The sequence below is a fragment of the Mauremys mutica genome, chromosome 23 (assembly GCF_020497125.1).
Source record: "Mauremys mutica isolate MM-2020 ecotype Southern chromosome 23, ASM2049712v1, whole genome shotgun sequence".
NCBI classification, from domain to species: domain Eukaryota; kingdom Metazoa; phylum Chordata; order Testudines; family Geoemydidae; genus Mauremys; species Mauremys mutica.
This window is the reverse complement of record NC_059094.1, coordinates 10,019,753-10,046,123: the sequence shown is the minus strand read 5'-3', so window position 1 is coordinate 10,046,123 and position 26,371 is coordinate 10,019,753. Positions and strand designations below refer to the sequence as shown.

The 26,371-nt window shown below is 55.7% G+C and overlaps 1 protein-coding gene across 7 annotated transcripts in view; it reads right to left on the bottom strand.

Annotated features, from left to right (window-relative positions):
- Nucleotides 1-18,221, bottom strand: part of LOC123355326 (peptide methionine sulfoxide reductase MsrA-like) — a 99,560-nt gene extending 81,339 nt beyond the window's left edge. For 6 of the 7 annotated variants that reach the window (XM_044997672.1, XR_006575066.1, XR_006575065.1 and 3 more), the window contains exons 1-2: nt 18,090-18,221; nt 401-469 (exon numbers count right to left, since the gene is read on the bottom strand). In XM_044997672.1, the coding sequence (XP_044853607.1) occupies nt 401-469; nt 18,090-18,162 (142 nt within the window). In that variant the 5' untranslated portion in view covers nt 18,163-18,221. Of the gene's footprint in view, nt 1-400; nt 470-7,058; nt 7,280-18,089 lie in introns of those variants that run through there. The other variant, XM_044997673.1, reaches the window with a different exon arrangement.
- Between the last annotated feature and the right edge of the window lie 8,150 nt (nt 18,222-26,371).

Genomic DNA, 26,371 nt, shown 5'->3' with positions numbered 1-26,371 from the left:
TTCAGGACTGTGAACGGGGGAGCCCGCCAGGAAGGGGCTGTTGACAGCGGGGGGAGGGGCCGACCAGAGGTGATGAATGAAACTGAGCGAAGGACAGTTGCCAGCAATTGCTTATCGGTAGTGAGATCTAGGCTGTGGAACAGCATCCCCAGGACAGAGGGGGCAGCGTCTGCTCTTGGGCTGGAGAATAGACTCCAGGGGGGCTGATAGCTCTCCCCCTCCCCCCGCCATCTCCAACCTCAATGGTTCATCCTCCCCCCACATGGCCGATTCTGGTCGCAGTGGACGGTTGCTGTTCTGGCCCGAGTTCTAGAGGGAAGGAGGAGGGGGCAGCCCGCACTCTCACCCAACCGGTGCCCCACCGCCAAGTTAGAGAAGGGAGAGGGAACAAACCACACACCGAAAACGGCCATCTGCATTCCCTCTGGGAACGGCGGGAGCGTCGCGTTCCCGCTGACGGCATGTTTGGCTGCAGGAGGAGAAAAAGATGTGGATGAGCCCCTTTGCCAAGTCTTTAATAGCCATAATCCCTAGTTCTTATACAGTGCTCAAAGCACTTTACCAAAGGAAGTCAGTATCTTTGTCCACATTTTACAGATGGGGAAACTGAGGCACGGGGAGGTGAAGTGACTTGCTCAAAGTCAATCTGCAGGCCAGGGGCAGAGCCGGGAATAGAACCCAGGTCTCCTGAGTGCCTAGTCCAGTGCCCGAGCCACATCAAAGTACTGAAAGCTTGCGACCGAAGCTTTGGCTGCCCGCCCGAGAGGGGCACCTGGAATCCCCACCCCCAGCTAGACCCAAGAGTCATGTCAAGCTGGGACTCCGAAACCAGCAGTGGCTGAATCCAGACCCGTCGGCGCCATACATTGTGCTGCACCAGGGGGTTCTCCAGCTTCTCCCAGAGATGGTCTTGTGGACTCCCCCGGCCTCGCTCCACCCTCGATCCGCTCCTCACCGAGGTCTTAGTCATTAGGCACAAAGAGCAGGCTCAGCCCTGTTCAGCCAGGTCAAAGAGACGTTTGGGGCCTGGCCCATCGCGACGAACCCACTGCCTAAAATAACCCCATTCCTTCAGCCTCTGGTGCCCTTGTGCTGGGCGTGTCTGGGGTGACTACACCCAGATCCACTCGCCAGGAAATCTCAGCTCATTTCTTGCACCTGGCTTTCAGGGAGGGCCCCCCCGCCCCCATTCCCCAGTTTTCACAAGGTCAAGGAACTCTCCCTCCTCCAGGGTCACAGGCAGAGCACCAGCAGCTCAGCTGGCACGAGAGCCCAGGAGCCGCCTTTGTTACAGCGACTGGACCACACCCGCCGGGCCGCGGGTACACAACGGAAACCCAGGAAATGCAGCACGGGGCCCTGCAGCAGCTTCTCTTTGCCTGTCGCCCGGGGCTCCATTGCACACACGATCAGCCCCTCCGGCGGCGTGAAACTCACCCCCCAGGCCCCATGCGGAAGGCGTAAGTGGGACTCAAGATCTGTGCACCCCCTATCCTGGCCCTTTGCTGCACGGGGGTGAATTTCACCTTCACAGCTCAGCCGTTCCTATAAGGCCAGTGGCCTGGCAAGATCCCAAGAGAGCACAGAAAAAACAGCCCTTCGGAGTCATCTGAATCCCAGGGCCTAAACAGCAGGAGGAACCATGGGAAGGGGAATCAGCACTTTGGAGGTTCCTAACGCTAGTTAATTTCATTAAGGACTCAGGGGTCCGAGCCTTTAGTGCCTTCTATCCAGATGCCCCTCTGAACAGTGTGTTTGGAGAGGGTGTCGCGTACCCCGCCCGCCATCCCTGGCCAGGACTTCAGGAGAGCCTGCATGGGGCTATCATCGGCTGTGTTAGCCAAGAGCCAGAGGGAGCCACTGGCTCTGTCTGGGTCCAGCAGCTTCCATAAGGAATCCTCTTTCCATTCATTACAGCAGAGCCCTGGCCACAGGGGCATCCCCGTCAGAGACATGATCTGCTGCGAATGGGTCCGAGCTCACGGGCATCGGAGGGCGGAGAAGATCGTCGGAACCACAGGACCGGAAGGGACCTCCTGGGTCGGAGAATCCAGTCCCCTGGTGTGGCAGGTCGCCCCATCCACAAATCAAGCCCCATCAATCTTAAAACTGGTTAGGTTGCTTGCCCAGATGCTGCCGCACAGCGCATCAGCCCCACGGCCCCAACTGCCTGCTAATCCCAGACCTGTAATAGGGTTATCCAACGCCCCCACCACCCGCTGGGGATTAGCCTGCATGGCCCCGATCTGCTCCTTTGTCTCTTCCCCAGGTCTCTATTTTAAGCCTTTGTATCTTCCCGGGGCCTCGTGTTCACTCGAGAAGCGAGGACAACTCGTGCAGAGACCCCCCCACCCCCAACAGATGGGAGAATCTATGTTCAGAGACAGCCTGGGAGAGATCAGCTGAGCATCCCGGCCTTAATGCTCCTATCGGGGCCTCCCAGGGTGAGGGTGGGGGAGGAGCACAGACAGCCCTGGCAGCTCAACACAGCTCAGCTCATGCGCTCTACATGGGATGAGGATGGCACATAAGCCGAAAGCTCCTCCTGGCAGGCAGGAGATCACCATGCTTAATGGCCTCAAGCCTGCTGCTTCGGTGTGAATAGCGGGGCGGCTCCCAGAGGCAGGAGAGCGATGGGGGTTCAACAGGGCGTGGGGAGAAGGGTGTCTGTCTACGGGGCTGCCCGGGGAGGCAGAACCAGCTGCTCTCCCCCGGCCGCCGGGGCAGGTCGCTTCTCGGGAGCCGACTGCAGGATGCGCAGATGATTTATGGCCGTGCCCGTACAAGGGGGAGGAGGATAGAGCTGCTTGGCACTAGATGGTGCCAGCGGGGGCAGACGCCACGCTGGCTTCCCACACACAGCTCTGTGATGCCCCTCGATCCCGACCTGCAGCCCACCCTGTTATTCCAGTCCTGGCCCCCTGCCCCCACACGCCGAGTTCTGCCAATCCCCCTATTCCCAGCCTGCAGCACCTGGTTATTCCAGACCTGTTCCCCCACGTCCCCAGCACTGGCAACGCCCCTCAAACCCAACCCACAGCCCCCTTCTTTTCCAGGCCTGTCACCCCAGCTCTGCCAGTGCCCCTCAAGCCCAACCCACAGCCCCCTTCTTTGCCAGGCCTGTCACCCCAGCTCTGCCAGTGCCCCTCAAGCCCAACCCACAGCTCCCCACCACCAGGCTGGTCCAGGCACGGGCTCCTCACACAGGCAGTTCTGCAGTGATCTCTTCCCCCTCTCCCAGCTGGGCGTCTCCACAGAGGGTTTTCGGAGCTGCTCTAATTCCATAGGAACGATCTGGGGGCAGTTCTCTGGCCTGCATTATACGGGGAGGCCAGACAAGATGAGCACAGTGGTCCCTTCTGGCCTCGGAAGCTATGAAGAGCACACTGCCATTCTCGCAGCATGGACGCCCCTGGGTCGGTGACGCCGCAGCACCGTCAGTGTTTGCACTTGTGTCCTAGTGATCAGGAGCCAGGTCTGCAGAGGCTAATGACCGGGAGCATGAAGCCCAACGGGGCTTGCTGAGTGGAGTCTCCTCCCCCCCTACCCCAGGCAAAGGATCAGCCACTGAGCAGCTGTGGCCACAAGGCAGAGCATCCTTCTCCTAGACCCAGGGGTTTCTTTTTTCTCTGGCAGCGTAGCTCACAGGGAGCCACAAGCAATCACAGAATCTCAGGGTTGGAAGGGACCTCAGGAGGTATCTAGTCCAAGCCCCTGCTCAAAGCAGGACCAATCCCCAACTAAATCATCCCAGCCAGGGCTTTGTCAAGCCTGACCTTAAAAACCTCTAAGGAAGGAGATTCCACCACCTCCCTAGGGAACCCAGTCCAGTGCTTCACCACCCTCCTAGTGAAACATTTTTTCCTAATATCCAACCTAGACCTCCCCCACATCCAAACCCATGGCCCATCTCCCACCAGAGACTTGCGCCTCTGGGAGCCAGATCTGCGGGCAGCAGCGTGCGTGACACAGGTGCGCTCCCTGCCAGCCCACCTGAGGTCAGAGCTGTGTGGGGACCAGCTGAAGTGGGGCTCTTTCGAGGACTGGAGTAAAGCGATCTCCACTGGGAACAGGGCGCCTGGCCCCACCCCAATCCAGAGCACCTTGCCTCCCCCATCCCATTCTGCTTACAACCCCCTCCCTGACCCCGCTCCAATACGCCTCCGCCTTCTGCTCCAAGGCAACCCACTTCTCCCACCCCATCAGGGCTTAACACCACACCTGGACAGGGCAGGGCAACACAAGAGGCATTTTGAACTCCCCACTCAGTGACATGGGCTTTCCTCACTCTGCCCCACCATCCCTGCTTTGTCTAGGAGGTGGGTAAGGTCTAGGAAGCAGATAGCCACTCTTAACTGATCTGCAAAGTGCCTGCCACTCTGTCGGCACAATGCGCAGGGAAAGATTGGCGCCTGGGGGCTCCTAGCTTTATACCAGCTGTGGATCTATTCTGCCCCCACGTCCTACAGAGAGCTGGTGTGCACAAGAGGGTAGATACCTGGTGAAGAGATGTTCAATACACAGCAAAGCAATCAGCGATCCGTCAACTATAGGTGGGCGAGGATGGAGGAATGGAATCCTGCTACACCAGCGAAAAGGGCATGCATGTTAGGATGACACAGGAGGGCCATATTTCGGGAGAGGACACGTGTCAGGACCTCCACAGGGGCCCCTGTTACTATGCGAGTCCATGTTTGATCTCACAGAGGCATAATGTGTAAAACACAGGGTGCTCATGTAGCATTCACACAGCATGTCGTTTGTCCTACATGGGCCCATGGTGGGAACAAATTAGATGGGGAAACTGAGGGTTGAAGACCAACACTTTCAAAGGTGTCCCATTAGTTTTGGGTGCCTGCCACAGGATAATTGGGCTGGATTTTTCATCACGTGTTGAGCAGCCGTTACAGCTGACGGAAGCAGCATGTGCTCAGAAATCAGGCCCAAGGGGTCTCATGATGAGCACCCAAAATTAACAGACCCTTTCAGAGAGAAAGTGGCGTAAGCAACTTGCCCCGGACAGACAGTGAGCAGGGAGCACAACCCGGAGGATCCCTGCCCTCTGATGCAGCACGTTACCCTCAGGACCGGCCTTCCTTCCTTCCATCCAGTAAAGGGTTGGAAGAAAAGACCTTTGCCTTAAACGTCTTCCGGGCTCCTCCTCCCCAGATCGCCTCGTTCCCAGATTTACACACCCCCACGCAGCGCTCCAAGCAACCTAGCAGCTACGCAAGCAATTCCGCACGAGGGGGAGACTCCTGCCAGCCTTCACTTAACGCCAGATACCGGCTTATACTGTATCTGCATCCGCCTCGCGCGCTCTCCTAACAGACCTTCCGCCAGAACCTGGGAACCGAGTGGGGTGGGCTAGGGACCCTCCCCACTAGGGAATCATCACTAAGGGAGCCCTGCGGCCCACCCCTCATCAGCTTCCCGCGGCTGTGAGGTGTCGCTGCAGGGTAGTAAGAGCCAGCACCGGCACACAGTCCCACCCCAAGGGAGTAACCCAATCGCCCCCCCACCCCTCCCGGGGCCGGGCCCACCAGCTCACGCCGCAGCCCCTGAGAGCGACCCCAAACGGCCAGCCGGGTGCAGCACTGGGAGAGGAACGGCTCGGTGGGGCCATCTCTGCACGGAGGGGGCCCTGCAGAAGCCCGGCAGGCCCTGACGCTGAGCTCTCAACCGATCTCAAAGATCCACTATGCCGATCGCTCCTAGATGGGCTCATCAGACTCTTCCATCCCATCCCTGCTAATCAGGGAGCCTCCTCCTGCCCTCCCCCACCCCACAAGGCAATGCTGATGAGCCCAGTGTCTGTGCATTCCCCCAGCCGTCCACTCAGGCGGAACCATGACTCTCCATGGTCCTCATCCTACCTTAGCAGACATAACGCTCCCCAGCTCTAGCCACGGCCTCCCGCGCCGTGCCCCCGACCCCCACCACAGCAACAGTGACAGCCAGGGAGGCTCCCAGACCTCGGAGCCCAGCCGATCCCAGGGCAAGGGCGACGCCGGCGACCTTAGGATCAGGGCGCGTGATCACCACCCACTGCACAAGGGAGCACCCTCCAAATGTAGGGAAGATCCCCACTTCACGCAACCCAGCCCCTTACAAGGAGGCCCAAGCCCCATTCCCCACCCCGAGCCCCAGCTCCCCCGATCACATACCCAGAGTGGAGCCATTTTATTCTGCTTCCAAAGCACACAGCTGCCGCGGAGGTGGGGATGTCTTGTCCTGATTTTCCTAGCTGCCCTGGGCTACCTGCTAAGGACTCCGAAGGTTTAGTAGCCAAATGTGAACAGACTGGAGAGAGTTGGGGGCCAGGGAGGGGAAGAGACACAAGCCCAGAGTTGGGCTCGGGTCTGCGAGGCGTTTCGCTGGCAGCGCAGCCGGGCGGCTTGGCAGCTCGCAGCCGATTCCTTCCCTGGCTCCGGCTCTCTCCCCTTTCCCGAGGAGGGCAGGCAGGCTACATAATTTCCTTGGCCCGGATTCAATTCAATCAGCGCAGGAGCGGGCTGCGCTCCCCAAACACCACTCCCGGCTCCGCGGGGGAAAAAAAATAAAATAAAATCTCACACAGCCATCGATGGCTACCAACAATATGTGGGAAGGCGAGATTTGTTTGTATCATCTCCCTCCCCCCCCGCAAAAAGCAAGGCTTTGAGCCCCCCCAACTTCCCCCCACCTCCTACCCCCGACCTCTCCTCCCCCTGCACACTCCCCTCCCTGCACACCGCACCATCAGCCCCGAGCCGCCCCAGCCTTCCCTGGCATTGCTGCCAAGCATCCTTGGCAGCCCTCCAGCCTGTGCCAGCTTTATTCTCTCCCTCTGTCTCGCGCCTTCCTTGCCAACCTCCATCCCAACTCCTAGTGTCTCTCTGTCCCCCCACCCCCGCTTTCCCCGCCCCCCTCTCTCGGGCTGTTCCCCCTGCTTTGCAGATCCAGGGCGTGAGCCAACGAAGTAGGAAGAATCAAAAATTCACAGCAACTAGTTTACTTAAAAAAAAAAGAGAGAGAGAGAGAGAGAGAGAGAGAAAGAAAAGCAGCCGTTTACCAACCTCTGAGCACGGGCCTCCCCCCACCACGCGGGCCGGTGCCCGTCGGACCCCTCCGAGACGCCCGCCTTGTGCCCACTGCCTCCGGGAGCCTCTGAACGCCGGGAAGGGGGCAAAGAGAGGGGGTGGGGCAGGAAGAAAGAAGGCGACAGAAGCCCAGGCAAGGAGGAGGCTGACAGGAGCTGGAGATCTCGCATCTGAGCGGTGCCAGGCTCTTCCCCCCCTCCTGCCATCGGGAGAACATCCGCGGGCAGCAGAAGCAGCCACTCTTTTATATGGCACCAGCCTGCTGAGGTGCAGAGCATCATGGGACAGGGAGAGGGGGTGGGAGAGAGAGAGAGAGAGAAGGAATGAAGAATGACATGCAAGTTTCACCTACGGAAGGTCACTTGGTGACTTCTGAGAACAGGGCTCAGACCCACCCAGGGGATTTAAAGAGAGGAGAAGCCAAGCTGCTGCCGGCCCTTCCTGGGTGAAAGGAGACCGAGGCAGGAGCCCCTGCTCGCCACGGGACCCCAGAGCTCACTTCCCAGCAGCCTCATCCTGCCGCAGCCCCGATCACCCCCTGGTTTGGAACCGGTGCTGACGGATTCCCCGGCCTCCCACGAAGACGCCTGCCGAGATGGAAGCCATAGGTCCCAGACACCGAACCCTTCGCTCTCCCCGCAGTTCATCTCTGAGCATCAAGCCATGCACCTCTGAACACCCCCTCCACGGGTGGGAACACCACACACACTCACGCACACCCCTTGAGGGGAAGGTACAAACTTTTTGAAAGAGGAAAATAGCACCCAGTCCAACTTGCCTGTGATTCACCTTAGGCGGGACACTGTTTGCGAAAGCATCTGTACTGCGATCTGTTTACTATCCTGCTGGCCTTATTAACAGCATCGTCCCTTATTAAATTAAAAAAAGGATTGCAGCAAAGAAAACAAACAAACAGGGCCTGCTTTTCCAGCGCTGATGCCTGCTTGTATTTCAGGGAGCTTAGAGCTAGCCTGGTCAGTTTCACCCCGGTGGCTAGTTAGTTTCACTCACCCCAGCACAAGGCAGTTCCAGAAGCTCATTTCCCCAAAAAGTTAAAAACGACGGAAGCTTTCGCGTTCATTGAGGGACTGCACGTTTAGGGCTAATCCTTTGGCCTTGCAGAACGTGGCAGCGTCCTTCCATCCCCAGCCTTCCTGGATTCTCACCCGTCGGCCACATTATCCAGCAGCTTTGACCTTCCCATCTCTCACCGGCTTTTGGTCACAGTGTTGGCAACTCTTAGGGTTTTATCACGAGTCTTGCAACACATTTGGTGTTTCTTCTTAAACCCCCCGCCCCCCGATCCTGCAGTCCCGGGATGATGCGAGACTCTCTGCGCTCTCCAAAAAAGCAGGTTTCTAGCCCTCATAGGTGTGGAGAAAAGATTAAAACTATGACACCCCCCCCCCCCCCACACACACACACACGCTCCAGTGTCGGAATGCAAATAAAGAGACCGCCACCATATATTAGGTTTTTAATATCTACGATTTTTAAAGTCCAGCTCGTAATTCTGGAGGGGTCTGCTGCATTGTTCTTCAATGCTTGGGGCTGATAATGCTGCGACCGTGTGCACGGTGGGGTTGGCAGAGGGCAGGAGTGAAGACTAGGAAAACCAACTGATGAAAAAGGGGCAGAAACAGACATTTACATGGATTACTAATAAGGATCGCTCTGGATATTTTTTGAGGACACAATTTGGGGAAGGGATATTAGACCTCAGGGCTCAAGCTGCTCTCCAATCACTAGGGATTAGGGACGAGACCTAACGTAGGGAGCAGATTATCCCATACCTGCCTGCTATGGGGTGCTTATACCTGTTTCCGAGGCGTCTGGTGCTGGCCACCATCAGAGACAGGATCCTGGGCTAGGCAGACCTCGGCTCTGATCCAGCCTGGCTATTCCTATGTTTCTGGAAATGCACTGGATTACAGCACCGAGCGACTGTGACAAACAGCCTGAGTTGGGGGAAGGGGGAAAAGCACCCGCCCATTGCCAGGGATACAGTAATCAGGGCACAGAGCATCATTGGGACATTCCCCGGCAACCAGTCCAGAGCCCAAACAAGACGAGAGGCAGATACAGACCACGGCAGATACAGCCTTGGAGAGAGCCAGCCAGAAGCGTTAACACCTTCACTGCCCCCTGCTGGCCAGCAATGGCGGGGTTAGGGCATCAGCATGAAGGGCGCCTGCAGCGCTGGAGACCCCATAGCCAGGCACAGCCATGCCCGCCCTCATCTACCTTGTGCCTGGCTGAGGAGATTCCCCGGCACGTCAGGCAGCAGGAATAGGGGAGCTGCCTTTTCCCAGTGGTTCTCCGACATGGGCGAACATCTGCGAAGCAGGGGGGCTCTGTTCCGGCGCGAGTCCCCTCGTGATCCCAAGAGGAGGGGAATAGAGGTCTGCAGGGATGAGAGGCCAGCGCCCAGCCCCTCCCTCCACACCGCCAGCCCCATTCACTCGAGCGTGATCGAGGGAGAGGCACTGAATGGGCCTGCCAGCCCCCCACTCGGCCGTGATTAGCCACTGGGACAGCAGGCCACAAGGACCATCGCACACCGAACAGGACTCGGGACTCATCACTCATGGGAGAGAGCAGCGGGGTGGAGACACTTCCTGGGTTTGCCATATCCTGCCTCCTTCACCCTCCATTCACTCCCAGCCCCCGGCAGCAGCCACGACTCATCTGACCAGCGGGTCGGCCCAACTCTCCTCCCCCACCTCCCTAAGACACCTGGCCCACGGCTCCCTGCTGAGCAGCCATCCCTTCCTCACCCCCATTCCCCACTCACATCACCAGTTCCCGGCCTGAAGAGGAGACCCCAGAGCTCAGCCGGCACCCTGCGCCGGGAGGTGCAGATCATTCACTCCCCTACCTTAGCTCAGCCCTTCCCAAATCCCATCGGTCCCTATTCTCCCATTACAGTAGCCCCAGCAAAAAACAACACATGGCTCCATTGCGTTAGGTGCTGGCCATACACGCTAGAGTTAATCTGACTCCCCGTGGGGCGACCTACTCTGATCCCAGGCACAGGGAGATCAGTCCGCCCCCATTTCTCCTGATTTAACAAACGAGGGGGAGAGCAGAAAGAGCATCAGGGGGAAGAGGGTGATGGTGGAGGACTCGCTGCGGGGACCAGTTTACACGGGGATTGGAGAAACTGGTGGTGACTCCCGCTAAGAGTGAGCCAGGGTGGCGCTAGCCCCGCCCCCACCTTGCTGCCCTCTCCTCATTTGCTAGGGAGAGGGGAGGGGCCTGGGTAAGGACCCCGCCCCAGAACCAGTGGCTCCCGCGGGGTAGAGTTCCTGCCACTCCAGGGAGCAGGGCCGCAGATGCCACAACTTTCTCCCAGCCACGGCCAGACACTGAAGGCAAAGCTCAGGCTGCCTTCGCTGGTCCTACCCCACCCGCACGTCTGTCTGCCCCGGGTTAGCCCCTGCTGCCAGCTGGGAGAAGGAAACCCTCTTAATACCCCCCTACAGACCACACAGGAAGAGGGCCTGGCTCATCCACTTCCACTCAGACCTGCTGCTTCGCTTCATGACACACCTGCCTGACCCTGCCCAGCCCGGGCGTGCCCAGGGGGGGCCTTTTGCGTCTATACACAGCTGGGTGGGAAGGGCTTTGACACACGCCGGGGTGGGGCTCCTGCCTGGGGATCTTCAGCATAGTTAAGTCATTATCCACATTTTACTGGTGGGGAAACTGAGGCACCGAGGCGGGGACGTGACTTGCCCAAGGTCAGCCAGCAGGCCAGTGGTAGAGCTGGGACCAGAACCCAGGTCTGCCTGAGACCCAGTCCAGTGCCCCTTTCACCAGGCCACACTGCCCCTCTCATTATAATGTATGTATTATTAATAAGCCCACCGGCGACCTAAGATCATGTTTTACACAAGCCAGGTTAAGCCTTGTCTACCTCCTGGGAGGAGATGGGGTGGGGGGGATGTTCACAATCCGCATTTGCAGATGGGCAAACTCCTCGGGCACAGAAAGTGACAGGGCAACATAGACACACACACACCCCCGACGAAGTGGGTGTTCACCCACGAAAGCTCATGCTCCAAAACGTCTGTTAGTCTATAAGGTGCCACGGGACTCTTTGCTGCTTTTACACACGCACACACACACACACACACACACAGAGCTGGGCATAGAAGCCAGGAGTCCTGACTCCCAGATCCCTCCTCTAACCACTGAGCGACACACCCTCAGGTCTGTCTTGACCCGGATTGGAGTGGGGGGTGTCAACGGGACGTGTTAGGGAGCATGCTGCATCCTGATGCTTCACCACGACCGGCTCTGCACGTGTCACAGTCGATGCTGCCAGCACGGACCAACGCCCCTTTATGCCCTACTCGCACCAGGCCCTGACACCAGGATTTCTGTCCTTGTGCTCCCGGCCTGTCCACACCTGCTCTCTCGTCTCACAGGTATATTGTAAGCTCCGTGGGATGGGGACTGCCTTTGGGCTCTGCGTTTGTGAGGTTAGTACAACAGGTTCCTGGTCCAGGCCTGGAGCTGCTAGCACATGGGTGAGACACCTAATAACCAGCGTGCAGTGCCCAGCCCACCAAGGCCCGGGTGCACGACTGGCCTTTCTAGGCACGACTGCAGCACAAACGGAGAGTAATAATCTGAAGAGCCTAGTGGGGTTAGGAGGCCAAGCACTCTCACACCGGGGCCGGAAACACGGTCCCAGGGCGCGCTGCCAACATTGCGAGCTAAGAAATCAAAGCCGCCTCGCTGCCAAGGGGACAGAGCCCCCCCGGCGCCCGGGAGACGTACCCGGACACATCGGGGAGGGGGCACCGTTTGAGAACCGCACCCTGACGCTTTCGGAATGGCCTCTGGGAATCAAACCTGCAACCCCCCACCCTACCCCACCAGGGGCACGGCCAAGCTCCAGCACTCTATTGTCCCCCACACGTAGCACCCATTTCATGCACCGAACGGAGCCAGATGCCACAGCAGCACAGGGACCCGTTCCCCCAGAAAGCCACAACAATAGGGCTCCACGGGCACTGGAGGGCAGCGCCCCCTGGTGGCTCTCTCATACACCCCCCTCCCTTGTGCTCCCACCATCCCTGGGCCTGGCTGGGGGCAGCGCCTCCTGAATAGTCTTGTTCCACCGACACGTGGGGAGCGCTGGGGAGGAGAAGGCGGAGGGGGCAGGGAGGGAGGCTTCTGGGCATCCCTCTCATCCTTTCATTCCTCTGCTGTATCCTAGCAACACCATCTGTTGCCATGGCGAGCACAGCCCACCCTCCTCTCCCCCCATCGGCGTGATGGGAGCCCTGTTGGCGGCGGGGCCTCATTCCGCAGCACAGCCCCCGGCACAAGCCCAGAATACAAACGGGGGCGACCGAGCGCGAAGGGGGGGGCGGGAGGCAGCCTCTCTCGCACGGATGCTCAGGGTGAGCTAACAGCACGAGGCACGTTGGACAGGCCCCGCGGCGCAGGGGGGCTTCAGCAGGACGCGCACCCCAGGGATCAGTGCCCCCCAGGCGCGCTCCCTTGACAATCCATTGCGGAGCTGGTCACCGGGCCTCCAGACTCCCAGAGTCTTTGGGAGGGTACAGACATGGGCGAGAGCCCCCTCCCCCCACCCTACTAGGGAGGGGGTTGCACACAGGGCCAAAGAACCACCTCTGGCCCCAGCCTTGCTCCCCCTGCCCTGCTCTGCCCCAGCCTTGCCTCCCCATGGGGCTGACTGGCTCTGCTCCCGCCCCCACGCAGCCAGCGCTCTCCTCCCACAGGCCTCCCCCATGGATAAGCTCGTGGGTGGGAATCCCAGCGAGGGAGGGGGGCAGCGGATGGCTCGGCGGGGCTGCTAACGGGATAGGAAGCGGGGCAGATGGATTGTGGGGTTGGCCCCGGACACCGCGCCAGCTGCAGACAGGGTCCAAGGCAGAGAAGTCCCTGGCACGGGAGGAACATAAGGCTGCCGTAAGCAGGCCTGCACTTCGGGGGGACGGGGGGCGCAGGGCATGGCCGTAGCACTGTAGGCTGCAGAGCCGTCCCCAGGGAAGCTGCTGGAAGTCAAAGGAGGCCCAGGGACATTCTTACTTTCATCAGGGTCCCATCAGCCCCCCCCGCACAGGCAGCATCTGGGCACACAGCCACCTGTGCCCTCCCCTCCCGCTGGGTTCGCCCACTTCACACCCCGCTCCGAATCCCCAGCTCATTAGCAACCAGGGCGGTTCCCAGCCAATGGGGCTGATGCATGAAATGAGTTTCAGTGGGTCTCAGCCAGGTCCCAGCAGCCAACCACTCACCACGCAGAACCCGCTTTCCTAATGGGACGGTGCCATGGAAACAAGCAGATTCAGCGCTGCTCTCTTCTCTCCAGCTCCGGGCGGGAGCCCAGCGGCACAGGAATGAACATTGGCACCGGCTAGTCAGACCCTGTCCCACCTCACACAGATCAGCCTCTGCTAATGACAATAGCAAAGGCTGATCTGTAATTTCCTGGGGGTGGTAGCCGGCGCGGGGGCTTTTTGTCTCCAATCAGGCCCTGGCAGGTCTGATGCGGGGAAGGCTGTAGGCAATGGAACGGGTGCAAGGGGTAGACTCCTCGCTACGGCCCTGCCCTGGAGAGGAGGGTTGTTCTGGGAGGCACCCGAGTGCCCAGAAGCGTCGGCTTTCCAAGCCGATCCTAGCGCTAGAAAAGGGGAGCTCTTTGCTCTGGGAAGAAGCCAGAGCCGAGTGACTCAGCAAGGCCTGGACTCCTGGCCGGCCTGCCAGCTTTCTTGTCTCCCCTCCGAGCGAGCCGGGAAAGGGCAAGAAAAGGAGACTGGTCGCTGCAGCGTTCGGCCCGCCAGGCACACGATCCGAACAAGACTCATCGCTCTCCCGTTGTCGTCAAAAGTTCAGCAGGGCCCTGTGGTGTGCCCCCTCCTGCCTAGGGCAGAGGAGCTCACACAGGGCCTTTCCCCTACAGCTCTGGTATCGCAACAGCCCCAGGCATCCTCTCCCACCCCATCACCATGGCGGCAGCAGTCTGACTGCACACCGCCGTTTAGGACAGGAAGTGAAGAATGGCACAGCCAAGCCACATGATGACAGGAGGGCATTTTGGGAGCCAGGACGCCAAGCCAGCCCAGCGACAATGAGCACTCATGAGTCTCCCCGGCCATGCAGATGGAAGGTGGGCACTGGACTGGCACTCAGGAGATCTGGGTTTAATTCCCAGCTCTGCCAGTCTCAGCGTGTGTGACCGTGAGCAAGTCACTGAATTGCGCTGGGTCAATTCCCCCATCCTTCCTCCCACCCTTTGTCTGTTGTCTCTTTGGGGGCAGAGACGCTCTCTCAATCTGTATATCTAGAACCTAGGGCACCTCAGCTGGGACCTCTGGCATACGCCAAATTGATCCTACCGGTTCAGGTCTGCCAGGATCACAGGGCTGCCCCAAGGCTTTTGTGGGGGAGGCGTCAGTGAGATGCTTCTAGCGAGTCCACGCCAAATGTAACCGCCTCGTTCTACGTAAGCCGGGCACGTTTCGAATCTTTACGTCTCTCCCTGCCCCGACCGCTAAATCAGAGCCTCACTGCGTGATCCTTTCAGCCCTAGGATCGGTCTGAGTCCCCAGCGTGCTGCAGGAGAAAAATGGCTAGCGGCTGGATCGTGAGAAACCGGGGTGAATGAGTCAGAGGAGGATTAGGGGTTGGGAGGCCCTGGGCCAGAACAAGTGGGGGGTCCCTGGCCACTCCTTCCACCTGCAGTCCCCCCCCCGCCCCATCTGGTGCACCCCGGTCCTTGGCAGGAGCACCAGCTGGGCAGAGTGGGGCAAGCCCCCACACACTGACCCCGCTCCCCATCAGGAGCGCTGAGCAGGTCGGGGTGCGGGGCCACCCATTTTTCCTGGAGCCCCCCAATTGGCCGGGGCTCCTGGACACAGGCCCTGGTGGCCCAGTGGCTAATCCACCACCGGAAGGTAACTGGGAACCCTTCCCCTGCTAAATCTTCACATGGCAATTTTATGGACCAGCGGTTCACAAAGCCCAGCCCTATGGGGCGTTTCTTAAAGGGGCCCTGCAAAGAAAGTTACATGGCCTTGTGCCCCTGGTTTTGCTTCTTTATGGTGGAAGCAGTCCAGATTGTTCTTTTAAAAAAAACAACTGGGGTTTTTTTTTTTTTGTTTGTTTTGTTTTCTTTCCTACTTGCTTTCTACCCTAGAAATATCAGGAAGGGCAAACCTGGTCTCCTCTGGAGGACTCATTTGATGGCGTACAGCTAGAATTGGTGAGCTCTCTCTGAGAAAATAGAGATGACGAATTTCTAACCCTTTTTCTAAGGCGTTTGAGTTAAACAAAATATTTTCACAAGAATCTAAAGAAAAGGCTCACATCCCCTCTCCTGCATGACGTACAAGATCTCCAGTCATCCATAGAGTCTCCCAGGAGTAGGTAAGACCTGAATTTTTAGTGTTAAAAAAAATCACCCACAAAAAAATAGAACAAAATCTCTTTTGGAGGCCTTTGTACATCATCAGGAAAAGAGCGGGGGGGGGACGGGGGACGGGGACATGCATGGACTGTCTGAGCTGGCACACAGCTGATCCAGAGTTAGGTCACAACAGGAACATTGACAATTAACGTACAACACTCCTGCAGCAGAGACTCCCCATGAGGGGTTATGTGCTGGATTGCAGGCTCCTTGGGGGCAGGGATTGTCATTTTCTTCTGTTTATACAACGCTACTGATGTAGCCGATTGATTGACTGCACTCGCGGTTCAGTAATAAAAATGTTCACGAGACCAAATAACCAAGCTTAGCCAATTTACTGCCTAAAGACAAAACAGTACGATACAAAAAGGAGACATGTGCCCCCCGCCTTTCGGGAAGCAATTTGCAGCATGTTCACTTCAAAGATCCACCCTCAACATTACTTTTCTTTATAATACGGTTGCTTACAAGCTAAAAGCACTTTATACTTCACCTAAGATCTAACCCACCCATTCCTACCAATTTCTTCTCTCGTTTATCACAATCCAAAGCAGCTGGGCGCAGGGGTGCTCCCCAGTCTGAGCAAGGACACACCATTCATGCATCTTGTCTTTTGACACCTTCCCTATTTTCTAATGCCAAAGCTGACTTCAGCTTTGCCGAGTGCTGCGGGATACCTGACGTGGGTGAACAGAATTGTGAGACGAGCACATGACATTCAGTCAGCACAACTTCCCAACACCTACCCACGTGCATCTCCTGTTAACTCTGTGCACATAATACCTATTAACATGGTGTATACCAGAGGTTCTCAAAGCCCGTCTGCTGCTTGTTCAGGGAAAGCCCCTGGCGGGCCAGGCCGGTTTGTTTACCTGCCGCGTCCGCAGGTTCGGCCGATCGCGGCTCTCACTGACCACGGTTCGCCGCTCCAGGCCAATGGGGGCTGCGGGAAGCGGCGCGGGCCGAGGGATGTATGGTGTATACGACGCCTAACTATATGTATTGGCTAACAGCTTAGCACAGGGCGTCCTCATCCAGACCCAGGGCTCCTAGGCATTTTAGCAGGGCGGCCACACTTACTGACCCACCGACAACCTTCAGAAGTCTGAGAGCCGGGGCACGCCTGCCGGGAGTCGGGCCTGCTGGGGCTCCGGCAGGCGTGTCCTGTGCCCTGAGCCCCGCTCCCTGCTGGGCAGAAGCCCCTATCCCACCACGCTGCTGCAAGGCAGAGGTCCCCAGTGGAGAATGGGGGGTGGTCCCGAGAGCCGCACTTTAACTGTAAAAGAGCCGCGTGTGGCTCGCAAGCCACGGTTGGGCTCCCCCTGCATTACAGGAGCACCAGTAATAAACCATCATCACAGAAAAGGGAGGGACCCCTAGAGTGCGTCTACACAGCAAGTGTGAAAAAATCGAGACGGGGTGGGGGGGGTAATAGGAGCTGTCACACCTACAGTGCGTCTACACAGCAAAAAAACCAAACCCCCCCCAAACATGGCAGTGAATCAGAGCTAAACGCGTGCACACGTGCAGCACCTGGGCTCCAAGACCCTCTCCCGTCACTGGGTTTCTGAGGCCCGGCTCAGTCTGAGCCCAGACGCCCACACTACTATTTTCAGCCTGGCTGTAGGTGCCCGAGTCAGCTGAGCCGGGCTCTGAGCCCCCCCGTAGGGTTGCCTTGGTTTTCGCTGTTTAGGGCTGCCCCTAAGCAGTACCAGAGACATAGCGCAAGGCTAGGCCTGGGAGCTGGTCTGTGAAGCCAGTGGGCTCTGCCTGAGTTCAGGGGTCCCATACAACTGGGCCCTAGTTATTTTCAAGTCACCTTTAAACCAGACCAGAGACTATGAGACGCGGTGCCAAGACACGGGCTGGCCCATGTCTTTGGAAGCAGAGGGGGCTCTGAAACCCCACCTCTTTGCAGGAGCCCAGCAATGTCTCCCCCACCCCACCCTCAGCAAACATTGCCTGGCCCATCAGCTGAGGCCTTGCAACTCAGTGCACCCATTCGCTTACAAAAGACCTCCCCCCCCGCCTCCCCCGCAAAGACAAAGGGAAGCCTGGAGCTGCCTGTAAGTATAAACGTGTGCACGCAAGCACCACAACCCGGCAATCAATGGGAGGGGGAGTGTGTGTGTTGCTGGGGGGGGCAGTGTTGTCGGGGGAAGGGTAGTGTATCTTTAAAACAACATCACAAGCACCCCCCCCACCTCCTTCCATGCAGGATTGGGCTGAACGACTCAGTCCGGAGGGAGGGGGGCCATGGAAGGAAGCCCCTGCTCCCCAAGATCCGCTTCCCAGCCACAGAGCCTGAACTTGTGACAAGAAGTCCCGTAACACATGGCCGCTCCCACCAGCCGCGCCTGGGACTTAAAACTCCCCTTCCAGCTCCCAGCCTCCCTCCCTGAGCCCGGACCCGCCACGGGGCCCCCAGCTTGCACCTCCTCAGTACCCCCTGAAGGAGCCAGCCCTGCAAGACAGGACGGGGGGGGGGATTTCCTTTCCCACCCCACCCCCCATGGGCGACTGACACCCCTTCCCCCAGCAGCCCACGTGGAAAGTACCTGACACGGGGAGTCTCTGCGGCCTGCCTGGCAGCGCTTGCTCCCGGCTGGGGAGCCGGGTTTTGCCCGACATGGCTGCGCGCAGGTGATCGGGCTGCCCCGTGTCCAGCCTCCGCGTGTCACTAACTAGCCAGCAACTTCCTAACGCCGTGGGCGTGGCCATAGGGGCGGGGCTAGTGCAGGGGGCGGGGCTAGTGGGGACTGGCTACCCACCCCATGGAAAACGCCGCAAGACGCGTGGATTTTCACAATGAATCCTGCTGCCGCACTGCGTTGTCTCCCCTTAAAGTGTGTCCCTGTGGGAGATGCAATGCAAACCACTATCTCTGCTGCTTCAGATTTGCAGAAGTTGGGGGAGGGAGGGAAGTTTCTGAAGTCCATACAAAGATCCCAGGGGGCCCATGCGGCCCCGATCCTGGCCCTGGATCCAATGTGGGTGGATCTTTGGGCCTGGGCATGGATCCGATGGCAGGATCAGAGTCTAGGGGAGCTGACTATCACCCTGACTTGGGGCAATTTGTTGAGTCATCCCTAGAGCTTGGTGGGAAGTGGGGACTTTCATGATATAGAAAAATGCTCCTGGATTGAGACAAAGAGAAAAATCTCAGGAAATCTTCACCAACGGAAAATCTGAAGAAATAAATTAGTTTGGGTCAATCAAAATGTTTTGTTTTGATCCTTTTGAAATGTTTCAATTTTGACCTTTTTTTTATGTTTACTGTAATTCACTTCTGCTTTGAACTGAAAAGTCGCTTCAAGCTGGACAACTGGGATTTTTTTCATTTAGAAACAAAACCTTTTGGCAATTTCAAAACTTTTTTTTATTTCCCCCCAAAATGTCAAGAAAAAAACCCTTTGTCAAACCCCACTCTTTTCAGCGAACAGTTTTGGTTTTGATGCATCTGCGTTTTCAGATGAAAAAAACCTGATCAGCTTTGGTCACCCCCCTCCCCTCCTCCAGAAGGGTGAGGAATTTCCAGGCCCATTAGTTTATGGGCTCAGATGAGATTTTCAAAAATGACTAGTAATATTTGCAGCCTTATGGGTTGGATGGCTAACTTGAGACACCTTAGAGGGGCCTGATTTTCAGAGGCGGTTGCCCAATGCTATTTGACAATCCCTTTCAAGAGTTCTCCCCACCCTCCAATCACTGGTCACTTAGGAGCATCTCAGCCTGAAGAGCCTTAGATTCAGATACATTCTCCTGTTTTTCATTGAGCTTGTGACCAGGGTCCTAGTGGGGAGCCAGAGGTGGTCACTCAATTAGGGTGAACTGCAAAGAATAGGGCAGACAATCCCCCCAAAACCGGTGGATATTCCAATATTTAGATTAACCAAGACAGCATAAACCAGCTTCTTTATTACCTTACTGGTTACTCAGAAATCCAAACAACACAGTTCTCTTAAAGTGATCCAACCTCAGGCCTCCTCCATCCAGGTACCTATGTCAAATATGATGATTTCTGAAAATCTTATTTCATCATATAAAAGAAAAGGTTCTGTCAATCCCAACGGATCAGACACATTACCTCCCAGGTTATTGAATATTCCAGATCTTAACTAAATACACACTACAGCCAATTCTTAGTAACTACACTAAAATTTATTTTAAAAAAACGAGAGAGTATGGTTAAAAAAATCAATATACATACAGACATGAGTTTAATTAATTGAAGATCAGATTCATAGCGGAGATGGGGAGCTTTGTAGTTGCAAAGAGTTCTTTCAGAAATAGTTCATAGTCCAATGTCCAAATACCATATTCAGGGTGTACCAGCATAACTGAGACCTCAGTCGTGAGACTCAAACTTCCCCTGATGAAGCCTAAGCAGATCTGAGATGACAGAATCAGGACCCAAGGATCTTTTATCCAATTCATGTCTTTTGACAAGTTGGAGTTCAAAAGGTAATTAGCATGACTTTGAAGGACGTCCATCCCCGGTACTTAGCTATAGAATTAACATAAGGCAATTTGCTTGTTCCTCCACCATTCACAGATTATTTGCTATACATTACAAAGAGAGATGCATACCGAGATATCCCACATTTACAATTCATTAAAATGCTAGGATGTTCTTTTGACCTCTGAATGATCAGAATACAGCATAGACAGGGACTGTTGATTACATTGTCGACCCTACTCATACACATGGAAATACACAAAAACACAAACATTCTCTCCCCACATGTCTTTTGAGGGTTATTTATTTTGCAGGATGTTTAACCCTTTCTAGCCATGCCTCACGGAGGTATTCTTCAGTGTCATGCACATTGCTGGAGGATTATTAGTAGCATCTAAGAATGATAGTGTGATGGTGGCTGCCCTGTTGGCCAACTCACTGGGGACCTCCAAAGCTAAAAGCATGAGCCACTACAGCATGAACTAAAGAGCCAAGTAGCTAGAGACTGAAAAAACCCACAACTCATATCCTCTGTGGATCAGCCCAGAGGGAGTCTCGTATCACACACTCACCAGAGAGTTACAATAGCACCAACACAGAGCATCATGTGTTCATGGGAGGGTAATGAGCAGTACTTATGTAGTACAGACAGGCAGGATCATTGTTCCCATTTCACAGACGGTGCAACTGAGGCATAGAGAAAGGTGATCTGCCCAAGCTCACACAGCGAGTCAGTGCCAAAGCCATGATGGGAACTCAGCCATCATTTTTGCCTCTTGATCATAAATCTGTGCCTCTTCCTAACATCTGTTTGCTATAGCACCATATCAGGGTATTTACTTATATATTCTGCACTCTCTTGGGGACTGGATGTAATAATGTTAGATTATATAGGAAGGCATGACATAAAACTGCTTCCTGTTGTTTGTATGCATGGTTGATCGGTATAAATCCACACATTGGTCCTAACCCAGGAGAAGGGTTTACCGCTCAAATGTCCAATTTTAAATGAGCCTGGCTGCTCCGGCTGCTTACTGAAGTAATCATAATCCTGTGTTGGTGACATAAACATCTCTATGACAACCAGCAGTGATGTCACCATCAGAGGATTATGATGTAAGAAGCAGCAGAAGGAGCTGCAGATAGACTCTTAAAGAACAAAGAGCCACCTTGACACACACATATCCCTGCTGGGAAAATACAGGGAAGGGAAGGTGTAGAAGACAGACATACTGCTTAGCACTTTCGAAAGCAGCGAGCTGGTCTAACTAATGAAACCTGCTCTAGCAACTGAACAGAGAAGTGGTGTTACCTAATGGTTAGAGCAAGGAGCCAGGACTCCTGTGTTCTGCCCCCCTCCTCTTCCTCTGTCTTGCTGTTTGGCATTGGGCAAGTCACTTCTCTCTGGGCCTCAGCTTCTTCCATGGGGATAATATGCCCACTCCAGTGATCTATGGGTAGATTAGAACTAATCTAGATTCTTTGCAAGGGATTAGCGATCAGCTACCTACCTCCCAGGGTAGTGAGAGTTTAATTCATGTTTGTGAAGTACTTTGGATCCTCCGCATGGAAGGCACTTAAAATTAATGATTTCCCCTCATTAGGCATCAGCTTCTCTTTAAAATCAGCCTATGGCACGTCAGACTAACTGTGGCCTTAATTTAATTCCTAGCCCATGTATCAAATACCAGATGAGGCCTAGTCAAAATAAACAGAGATTCATTGGTGTTTTGGTGGAAAAGAAACTGGTCTGTTTTAACACCCATTCCCAACAGGGACTTCTGGAGCTACAAAGAACCAACAGTGGGCGGATCCTGGCATTAAGTCAGGGTTATCCCAAAATAATTTACTCTAATGATGCTGTGTTTAGCCGAGTAACTGTTAGGGTTATAAAAACAACAAGGCGTCCGGCGGCACCTTAAAGACTAACAGATTTATTTGGGTATAAGCTTTCGTGGGTTAAAAAAAACCCACTTCTTCAGATGCCAAGGACTGACAGCCCCTAGGGGCTGATCTTGGAAATGCTCCATCCAGGACCTGCTGTGGGAAAGAAGCAGCATCTCTCCAACCCGTGACCAGCCAGGAGCAGGATTCAGGGGGGAGGCAGGGATATCCTGGGGAGGATTTAGTGCTTTATCCCATAGGGGGAAGGTTGGATTCCCACCTAGGCCTCCCACCAGGGATCGCTCTCAGGAGGGCACCGGCAGCTGTTCCACTGCACTGCTCCAGCGAGCGAAACCAAGGGAGAACAGAGAGCCCTGGAGATTCAATAACCATCAGCGAGGCCGTGACCTGAAGGGGCAGGGCTGACTCCCCAATGCTCTTACTCAGCAGCTCAGCCAGACAGAGGTTACCCTTGGACTTTAGCATCAGCAATTTTGTTTCCTTCTCCAGGTTTCGTAAGCCATTAAGTCCCAGTCTGGTTCAAACTCCATCTCAGTCTCTAATCCTTGTCCCTCCCTCTTGGCCTCCTGCCCTGTCCCCTCCCCAGTCTCCACCCCGCGTCAGTCTCTGCTGTTGGCTTCCTTATCTCACCATTAAAGCCCTACAGAGCTCTCCCCCGCCCCCCGTGCCCTCCCACCACGCAGGGCTTATTTTCTACTAGCCATCACTGGTACCAAGAACTATTTTAATCTAACGCCAGCTCCCCCCATACCCGTATCCTGCCAATGCCAGCTAGCATTCCAGCAGCGGGAGCTTCCTCCCAGCAGTGCCCTGGTGTGGCAAACTTCCTCCCAGCGGTGCCATGCCAGCGACTGACCTAAGCAATGTGAGCTTTACCAAAGCAGTGCCCTACAGTGGGGAACTTCCTCCCAGCAGTGCCCTGAGGGGGGGAGCTTCCTCCCAGCACGACCATGCTCATGCCATCCCCGCCTCACTTTCCCCTCCCATGTTTCAACTCCAGGGCATAGTGTTGCTCAGACAACAGCCGTTGAACCCAGGCTGTTGTATAAACCCGCCCTCTTTTTTTCCCTCTCCTCTTTGTTGAATTTCCCCACAACGACCGCGCTTGGTGGCCCAGGCTGGGTTGGCACCTGAATGAAGGAGTGTAACCGTGTCCTATAATTTCCTACTTGATGTCGAAAGGCGATTAAGAAGGGCTCTTTGTGAGTGCTTGAGAACACTCTGCTGATGGAGGGAGAGACCCCGGCGCAGCGCCTCTCTTTCTTCCCCAGGTGCTCCATTAATTGCACTTGCAACTCCTTTGTTTCCATTTAATTCTCTCTTTCTTTTTTTTTTTTAAATTAAATGAAATCTTGGAGAAGGAGCCCAAAGCCTTGAAACGACAAGTCCCAGCTGGTGCACGGGGAGAGCGGGCCAAACACAGCCCTGGTGTAAGTGGGAGCCATCTCTTAGGTGGCTACGAGCTCCCCATGTGGTGCTGCAGGGCTGACCCACGTCCCAACCTTCCTGCTGAGAGATTCAGTGGCAGACGATAGAATGGGGAGAACTGACATCAGAGCTACCCTCCAGTCATCTCTCTGGGCACGCCCCCCACCACACCCCACCCCAGCCGGCCCCACAGAGAGCTGGGGGCTGGCGAGGGAATGAAATTGGGACGCTCGCTATTAACACACACAGCCGCACCCCCACCCCGGAGACAGAGCCCCTCTCGTGTTGTGCATGCTCCCGTCAGACACAGGCACATGCAAACCCTTCAGCACGGTCACAGAAACGCACAAACCCTACAGCTCCACGCAGCCAGCACCAGACATTCCCTCCCCCGCAGACACACACACACGCAATGCCACACACACCAGCCCAGCTACAAAGATGGACGCCCTCCCCTCTGCACACCCAATGGGCCGGCTTCAGACTTAGAGCCTAACCCAAAACCCCTGAATTTTCACTGACTCCGGTGGGCTTTGGCTCAGCCCCCAAAGGGAGCACGCCTGCCATTAGTGGCGCGTCGGCCCGGGTGTAAGAGGATGCAGAGAGCATTAAAAATGTATTTGCTGACTGCAGGGTTGGATTGCAATGCCCAGGGGAGAAGAGGAGGAGAAGCAGGACAGCTGAAAGGGCTGGGCTATTTACACCAGCATCTGGGCTTTATCCCATGCTACGGCTGGGCCTCAAAACCCAGGGTGCCAAACCGAAGCAGCACGAGCCATCGTGATGCACTATTGCGGGAATCAGTGCAGCGAGTCCAGAGTCATCTAGTCCTTCCTTAATAAACACGTGGTTGCAGAGCAGAGGAGGCTGATCCGGGTGGAAATCCAGAGTAAACTCAATGCAGACGATCTGGATTTCCACCAGGCTGAGAGCAGAACCCGGCTCAACCCCCGTTGCAGCAGAAACTTTGGGTGCCGGATTGATTTCAGGACACACTGAGATTCCTATCTTCCTCTGCAAATGTTTCCTCCTTCCCTCACTTCCCCTCCCCCCGCAGGACAAAGGAAGAAATGAGGAAAAGAAGCAGATAAATAAAATGGGGTTGGGGGGGGGAGAGGTACCGATAAATCAATTTAAAATAAAAGGAAGGAAAGAGAAAGCGGTGGAGGGGGAAGGGGATGAAGGAAACGGAGGAGCGCCCCACACAATGGAAACCAAGCCAGACAGCTCCAAGTTCATTAGATTCTCCAATAATATTGAAATGACATGAAAAACAGAAAGGCCGCTCGGCGGGGGGGGGGAGGGGCTGGGCGAAAGCTGCGTAATGGGAGAAACTGTGTCATTAAAGGAGCCATCAATGGGGAATTGCATTGTGGATTAAATTGCAGGGTAAAAGTGTGTGTTAGGTTGGTGGGGGGGGGGGAGAATCTTAAATTCAAGTGATTATTGCAGCTGAGAATGAATTAAAATCCCTGTGCCAGCAATTTAGGTCACAAACAACGTGCTCAGAAAGTACCACAGAAGGAGCAAATGCGTGTTGGGCTCAGAGGAGCGTATATATTCCAGGGCTGGGCGCTGCCCGGCAATTTAGGGCCTTTATCAAGCTGCCATCTTGAGCCTCTGACTCTCTGCCGTTCCCTCTCCCGTCTTTCCTTTTCACTCTCCTCTTTTCTTTCTTCCTTTCCATTCCCCTTCTGCCTTCTCCTGAGACCCGGCCCCTCCCACTGTCTCTGGAGGGGCAGGGGTGAGGAGAAGGAGCAGATGCAGATTGAGGTGGGATGTATTTCGATCTGGTTCTACGCTTTCCCCAGAGGCAGGATTTTGTGATCTGGGGCTTTCCTTCGGCCGTTCTTGAGAGCGCAGTGCCCAAGCTAGGACCAGGTTGCAGATACCCCTAAACAGGAGGGGACTTTGATTCAGCTCCTGCTTTCGCTAAAGCTAAGAACAGGCCAGGAACTTCCCTGGAAAACCTGAACCAAACCCTGCTCGGGATCCATCAAAGCCCAGAAATATCAAATGTTTCTGCTGGCTCCTTTGCTTCCCACTGAGGGCAGAAGCAGAAGTGATCAGGAGAGGGGCGTGAGCTTGTATTCCTGGCCTAGCTAGTCTCCAGCTGCAGGGGCATTCTCAAAAATTCACACAGGCCTCCCAACTCCAGGGCTTTCACCCCCGAGCAAACCGCTGAACCTTGTGATAAGTCTCTGGCCAGGGGGAGCCATGGAAGTGGCTGCAGAACAGGCTCCCTCCTCTGCTGAGAGCCGTGGGACCCCAGATCAGGGTCAAGCCTCAGACGGCAGCTGCGCTAAGGGGCTGATGCCATTAAGATCCATGGAAAGACTCTGGCTGATTTCAGTGGGCTCTGGCTCAGTGCCTAAGCAAGGACGCTGTTGCAGGGACAGTGACAGCACGGCGGGTCCTTGTTGTTGGTTTAGCTGGGGACAATGGATGGAGCCACCTGGGCACATCCAGATCTCAGGGGCCACAGCAGTGCATTCTGGGACACCCATCTTCTAGCATCCAGCATTGTCACAAGGAGCAGGGGCTCTTGGGTAATTTCCAAGCATCGGGGTCTGCCTGGTGGGATGGAGTTAGGAGGACCTGTTGTGTCTCTGATTTACACCAGCCCACTGGATCTAGACAAACAAACAAACAAAATCTCACAGATGCCCAACCCAAGACCCACTGGAATCAATGGAAAGATGTCGAGCCACTTCAGTGGCCTCTAGATCAGGCCCTAGATGCTCCAGTCCACCTCCCTGCCGGTGCGGTGTTGTTCCCTATTGGATAGGACAGAGATCTCACTCCCCAACCCTCATGATCCAGAGCACAGCCCTGAGCATCAGGAGACCCACGGTCTAGTCTTAGCTGGGCCCCTGACGGCTGGTGTTGCCTTGGGTGCGTCACTGCACCTCCCTGCAGCTGTTTCCCCTCCCACCCTTTGGCTGTAAGTTCTTCAGGGCAAGGACTGTCTCACGCTGTGTTCGTACAGCGCCTAGCACAATAGGGCACAGATCTCAGCTGCGGCCTGTAGGTGATGATAATAATATA